This window comes from Sturnus vulgaris, chromosome 24 (genome assembly GCF_052056855.1).
Source record: "Sturnus vulgaris isolate bStuVul1 chromosome 24, bStuVul1.hap1, whole genome shotgun sequence".
Taxonomy (NCBI): domain Eukaryota; kingdom Metazoa; phylum Chordata; class Aves; order Passeriformes; family Sturnidae; genus Sturnus; species Sturnus vulgaris.
Genome location: NC_142266.1, coordinates 3,385,616 through 3,391,829, shown reverse-complemented (window position 1 = coordinate 3,391,829; position 6,214 = coordinate 3,385,616). Strand labels below are relative to the sequence as shown.

The window sequence follows — 6,214 nt, the reverse complement described above, 5'->3', positions numbered from 1 at the left end:
ATCCTCCCAAATGGGCAAGACACACCCCACACCCCCCAGGTGGGGGTAGGGAGGGGAGCAGTGACACCCTGCAAATTGCAGGTGGGGGGACAGCCCGGCGTGTCATCCCTCCCCCAATAAAGACACCGGCCCTGGAGTTCCACGGTCTGCATGGTGGGTCTGGAGATCTTCTGGGGATGGGGAGACAGAGCCCCCCCAAATGGGGCAAAGACCCACACAGTGGTCTTGCTGGGAGGGACCCTGGACTGTCGCCCCAAATCGGCGCTGATGAACAACCCAGGACCTGTGACCCTTCCCGACCCCTGTCAGAGGACCCCGGCCCCCGGCTGACCCCGCCACCTTCACCCACCCATTGGGTGCCATGGGCCCCTCCGGAGCTCCGCCCTCCCCTTGTCACCCGTCGCTACAGTGACAGCGTTGGCGTTTTGATGGCATTTCCCTCCGGGGCGGGGCTTCCTCGCCCAGGTCCCTCCAAAAACGGCCCCCGCGCCCGCCCCGGCCCCATTTGCCCCCGGATCCCGCGGGATGCGGCCCCAGAGAGGTAGGGGGGGATATGGGGGGTGGGGGAAGGAGCGTCGCGGGGCCCTTAAGACCCGCTTTTAGGGGACGGTGGCCTTTGAAGAGCTCTGGGACAGGGTGCTGGCCCTTTAAAACACCTGCGAGGGAGCGCTAGCCTTTTAAGACCGCCTTTTAGGGGACGCTGGCCCTTTAAGAGCTGCTGTTAGGAGACACTGACCGTTTAAGTCTCGCTTTTAGGGGACACTGTCCCTTTAGGCGAGCCAAGAAGGGTCTGCTGACCTTTTAGGAGACCTGGGGTCAGGAGGGGAGACACTGGCCTTCAGGGAGCGGGGGAATTCCCGGGCCTCCCCTCTGGATTCTCCCCGCGGGGGAGGAGGGGGTTCCCCGGGGAGGAGGGCGGTGCCAGCGGGGGCGGCTGGTGACGCATGGGAATCCCCGTGACGTCACGACAGAGGGATTCCTGCCTCGCTGGGGAAGGGCCCGGGGTTTGGGGGTCTCGGGGGGCCCGGTTATGACACGGCGGTTTGAGGGGTCTCAGGAGTTAGGGGGGACCCCCGCAGGTCCGGATGAGACACGGGGGTCTGGGGAGGCCTGGGCGTTTGGCGGGGCTCGAGGAGTTTTCAGGGTTCCCCGGAATCCCGGTGACCCCCGAGCCCCCCCTTGCACACCCCCAGGTGCCCCCCGCTCCGCTCCGCCCCAGACGGTGAAGCAGCTGCTGAAGGAGCTCCGGCAGCAGAAGAGCAGGGAAGAGGCGAGATCCCCGGTGAGTGACCCCTCTCCCAGGTGACACCTCCCTCCGGGACACCCCCCTCTCCTCGCTGACCCCCTCGCTCTCTCCTCTGCCCCCCAGGTTTTGGCTCTGCCCTCCCCGCGCCTCTCGGACGGTGAGTGACCTGCTATCCCCCCAGATCCCCCCCACGCCCGCTGTGCCCTGTAAATCCTTTCCATGGCCCCCCTAATCCTCCTTGTGTCCCTCAATTCCCCTCCATGTCCCTCCCCCCAAACCCCCCACGTCTCCCCATCACTGCTCTTCCCTCAGGTGCCTCCTGGCCCGGTGCCGCAGGGACGCCCCAGCTCTGTGCGGTCCCACATGTGTCCCCCCAGGGCAGCCCGGGGGGGTCCCATGGGGGAAGGGCCCCCGGTCTGAGCGGGTTTCAGGTGAGGGGGTCGGAGGGGACGGGGGAGAAGGGCGAGAAACGCGGCGTGAACTGGGAGGTTAAAGGGGGGCAGCAAATGGGGGTCAATGGGGGAAAATGAGAGGGCAGTGGGGGGAGAATGGGGGGAATGAGAGGCAAAGAGAGGGAATTGGGGGAAGGGGAGGTAGACAAGTGGAAGGGGTATGGTGGGCAACGCGGAGTTTAATGGGATGGTTAAGGGAGGGAATGAAGGAAGCAACCGGGGGCAGTGGAGGGGCAATGGGGGCAGCAATGGGAGGAGATGATGTAATGGGGGCAATGGGGTGGCAGTTGGGGGGCAAGGGGAGGAAAATGGGGGGGGGGGTCATTGGGACAGGATTTGGGGGACCCTGGGGGTAATTGTGACCAAGCCCCCATTCCACCTCGACTGCTCCCCCCAAGGCTGCTGCCATCCCTGGCCCTGCCTGGCCCAATCCCGCAGTGCCATGGGGAGAATTTGGGGCGCCCCTGCTGGGAAGGGAGACGCCAGAGCCGTATCCTGAACCCCAGGAACTTGCAGCCGCCCGCGCTGCACTGGGGGGCCGAGACCCACAGGAGCTGCTGCGGCAGGATGAGGAGGGGGACACGTGAGCAGGGGGGACATGGGGGGGCACCGGGGGGTACAGGGGTCATAAGGGGGTACGGGGGTCCATGGGCTAAATTGGAGTAAATGGGGGGTGTCAATGGGGGGTCAGTTTAGGGGGTCAGTGGTGTGAAGGACAGCCAGCGGGGCCCATAGGGCGCAGTGGGAGGGCAATGGGGTGAGCGGAGGTCAGTGTGGTGTTCAGTGGGGGGCAGTGGAATGAAGTGGGGTCAGTGTGGGGTAAATAGGAGAGTAAATGTGGAGGTCAGCGGGAGGCCAAGAGCCGTGCTGGGAAGCCCCCAGGGCAGTAGTGAGGGGCTATGGGGTGACAAATCCTGTTGGGGGGGGTCTGTGTTCTGGGTGGAACATGGGGGGCAGGTAGAGGGGCAAAGGGGTCCCCTCTAACCCCCCTGTACCCCCAGGCTGCTGCACGTGCTCTGTGCTGGGGGGCTGTGGGCACTCGCCCGGGCTGCAGCCGAGGCTCTGCGGGACCTGGGGGGACTTGAGGTGCGGGAGCACCTGGGCAAGGTGAGGGGGACCGCACACCTGGGGGGCCTGAGGGGGCATCTGGAGGACATCAACGTGCAGGAGCACCTAAACAAGTTTTGAGGGTGGGGGGAGAGCTAGAAGTGCAAGAGCACCTTTGAAAGTTCATGGCATTTGGGGTAAAGAAGGCGTTATAGGAGTAATGGTGCAATAAGGGGGGTGATGGGGTAAAAAGACAATAATGGATCGGAGGTTATGGGGGTGGGTAGTTAATTCTGGGATAAATATTCACAGGATTCTGTTGCAGCCTAATAACGGGGAGTGATGGAGGATAAAGGGGTAATTAATACTGAGGGGTAATAATGGCTGATTAGTGATGGTGTAATTAGAGGCCAATAAAGGACTAATGAAGAGGCAATTAATAACAAATAATCAATGAGGAGGTGATAAGGGAATGATAAGGGGAGGCAGAGCAGTAACAGAATACCAGGGTGATAATTTGAGGGTTTGGGGAGGTGCTTGGTGCCCCCCAACCACCCTTGACTCCCCCAGATCCTACTGACCTTCCTTTTTTTCCTGAAGAGCCCCGAGACCACCTGACCCCCCGACCACCTCCCCCCCATTTTATCCCCCCAGACTCCACTGCTGGTGGCAGCAGCAGCTGCAGCCCCGGAGATTGTGAGGGACCTGCTTGTCCTGGGGGCCAACCCTGACGCTGCTGACCACAGGGGCCGCACTGCCCTGCACCTGGCTGCAGCCTACGGGCACCCTGAAATCCTGCAGGTAACACCCCAAACCCCAGGAGGACTGGGCAACCCTGGGGACCACAAAACCCTCCCAGTGGAGACCCCAAAATGGGTTCAAAAGGGACACAGTTGTCCTGGAGACCAGGGAACTGGCCTAAGGGAGTCCCTGGTATCCAGGGTGACCCCAAATCTTTCCCCCCACCTTCCCAGGCCATGATGTCCTCGGGGGTTCCTGTCAACGTGGAGGCCAGAAATTTTGAGGGTCAGCAAATTTGGGGGCGGGGGGGGGGAGGGCAAGGGTGGTGGAGGGGCTCTGAGTGGGTCTCTGGTTTTGGGGTGGGGGTGATTCTTGGGAAGTCCTTGTTTGGGTAGGACCAGGGAGAATTTGAGTGGGCCTGGGGAGAGTTCAGTTGGTCCCAACTGAAAGGGGATTCAGGGGTCCCTGATTTGGGGTATCTGACGAGTCCCCTATTTCAGGGTGTTTTGAGAGAGTCCCACTTGAGGGGTACTCAAAACAGAAGGGGCTTAGGGGTGCCTGGTTTCAAGGGGACCCTGGGGATCCCCATTTTTTTGTAGCTCTTGGTGGGATTCCTGGTGGAGGCATCACTGTTTTGGAGGGATGGGGGATCACCAGTTTGGGGGTCCTGGTTGATGGTGGGAGGGTCCCAGGGAGTGTGTCTGTACTTTGATGGGGTCCCTAGGAGGGCTCCCAACTCCAGGGGGGTCCTGTTTGGGGTGGGGCCCTTCCTGACCCCTCTTGGTTCCCCCCCAGGCCAGACCCCTCTGCACTGCGCTGTCCTGGCCCACAACGCCTCGCTGCAGGGGGGCTCTGGAGAAGGGTCCCCCACTCCCCAGGACCGATTCCGCTGTGTTGAGCTGCTCCTGCAGATGGGGGCGGACAGCAGCAGCCAGGTACAGACCCCCCCAAGGACCCCCAGGTACCCCACGAGTCTCCAGGGGTCCCTCGGATTCCCTGGGTTCCCCTCAAAGATGACTGTGTCCCACCTCAGGGTCCCTGGGCAGACCTGAGCTCCTGGCCATTGGGGTCTGTTAGGGTGCCTTGGGAGGACTGGGGAGAGGTGTGGGACCCCCACAACACCTGTGTGCCCCCCAAAGACCCCTGTGTCTCCCTTCACGATCCCCATGGGCTGCATCGACCTCTGCTCCCAGGCACTGGGATCTCTTGGGGTCCCTTTGGGGAGGTTGAGGAGGTTGTAGGGGAGTGGGACCTGCTGTGGAGCCACCCCTGACGAGGTTCTTGTCCCCAGGACACCAAAAGCAGCCTGACAGCGCTGCACCTGGCCGTGCGGGGAGGCAACCTGGCCCTGGCCCACCTGCTGCTGCGCCAGCCTGGCATGGCCCCCCGCCTCGTCAACATGAAGGTTTGAGGGATTGCTGGGGCTGGGGGGAGCTCTGTGAGGCTCCTGGGGCTCATTGGAGGGGTCTGTGGAGTCCTGTGGGGCCCCTCCAGTGGCTTGTGGGGCGGGAAGGGGCTCTGGGAGGATCAGAGGGGGATTTGGGGTGTCTGTGGAGAGTCTGGGGGGGCTGGAGGTATGGGTATGAGAACTCAAGGGTCTCTGAGGTACCTCTAGGGGGGCTGGGCGGTGACTTGTGGGTACCCTGAGCCCCCTCCCATCCCACAGGCCCACGGGAACACCCCCCTGCACATGGCAGCAGCACTGCCTGGGACCCCCAGCCAGGAGCCCCTGGTGAGGCTGCTCCTGGCCTGGGGTGCTGACCCCAGTGCCCGCAACCTGGAGCACGACCTGCCCCAGGGCCTGCTGCCCGCTGGGTCCCCCGGAGACCAGGTGAGACCACCACATCACCCAGCAACATCCCCAGCACCCCAATGCACCCTAAAACTTCCTGCTGATGGGGGGAAATGCCCAGAATTGCTCTTGGAACGCCAAAATCCCACTGTTTTGCCTCAAATCCTTGCTGCTATGCTGTTGTACTCCAAACTCCTGCTGCTTTACCCTCTCATTTTCACAGCCCCCCCAAACCGTGGGGTGCCGTCCCAGGACCTTTGGGTGATATCCCCAAATTCTGGAGCAGAGCCCCGTGTTTTGGGGACCTCCCTGAACCCTCCCTCTCCCACAGCTCCGCCTCCTCCTGAGGAGCCGCCGGGGATCCCATCGCCCGCCCCCCACCGCCGAGTGACGTCAGAGGGGCCAGGTCCCCCCGGTATCCCATGGGGGGACACCCCCATATTGGGGGATTTCCCCCCCTCCATGTTAATTTTTCCTGATTTCAATGAAATTGCCCCCAAATTTCTGTGAAATGAGTGTGAACCACATTGGTTTGGTGGGGGGAGGAGCACGGAGGGGGTCCAGTTCCCCTTCCCCCCCCATAGAGCCCTCCCCCCCAGCCTCATTAATGGGGGCTGCTAATGAGGAATATCTCCTCTAAATTAGGGGATTTGGGGTGGAGCATGCCAAATTGGAAGGAAACCCACAAAACTGAGGGAATTCTGGAATGAAATAAAAACATTTTAAAAATCTGAGTTCGTTTTTTCCCATTGCTCTCAGTCTCTCCTCAGTCCATCCCAGTTCATCCCAGTGACCCCAGGAAAAGGAGGGGGTTCAGGAAAAAAAGGGCTTCAAATGGAGAAAACTTCTTTTTCTCTCATTTTAAGGATTAAGTCATCCTTTTAAGGATTAAGCCTCCTTTGACACTATTTTAAGGTCTTGAATTAAGGGGGTAAG

General features: G+C 61.4%; 1 protein-coding gene across 4 annotated transcripts; it reads left to right on the top strand.

Moving 5' to 3' along the window:
* The first annotated feature begins 470 nt into the window (after positions 1-470).
* Positions 471-6,012, top strand: NFKBID (NFKB inhibitor delta). 4 transcript variants are annotated; one of them, XM_088178366.1, is made up of 12 exons: positions 471-541; positions 1,194-1,282; positions 1,370-1,403; positions 1,559-1,677; positions 2,097-2,281; positions 2,700-2,805; positions 3,400-3,546; positions 3,720-3,771; positions 4,282-4,421; positions 4,778-4,891; positions 5,153-5,317; positions 5,610-6,012. In XM_088178366.1, exons 1-12 carry the CDS (start codon positions 526-528, stop codon positions 5,667-5,669), a joined length of 1,227 nt encoding a protein of 408 aa, XP_088034492.1. In that variant the 5' UTR covers positions 471-525; the 3' UTR covers positions 5,670-6,012. The 4 variants fall into 4 exon arrangements, with proteins under 4 accessions (XP_088034492.1, XP_088034490.1, XP_088034491.1 ...); XM_088178364.1 differs by having other exon boundaries at positions 5,153-6,012; XM_088178365.1 differs by lacking the exon at positions 471-541 and having other exon boundaries at positions 581-1,282.
* The last annotated feature ends 202 nt before the right edge of the window (positions 6,013-6,214 follow it).

Coding starts and splice junctions, on each gene's coding strand:
- NFKBID (XM_088178363.1), top strand. CDS start 1,031: ATGACACGGCGGTTTGAGGGGTCTCAGGAGTTAGGGGGGACCCCCGCA. Junction 1,283..1,369: donor GGGAAGAGGCGAGATCCCCG/GTGAGTGACCCC, acceptor TCTGCCCCCCAG/GTTTTGGCTCTGCCCTCCCC. Junction 4,422..4,777: donor GGGCGGACAGCAGCAGCCAG/GTACAGACCCCC, acceptor TCTTGTCCCCAG/GACACCAAAAGCAGCCTGAC.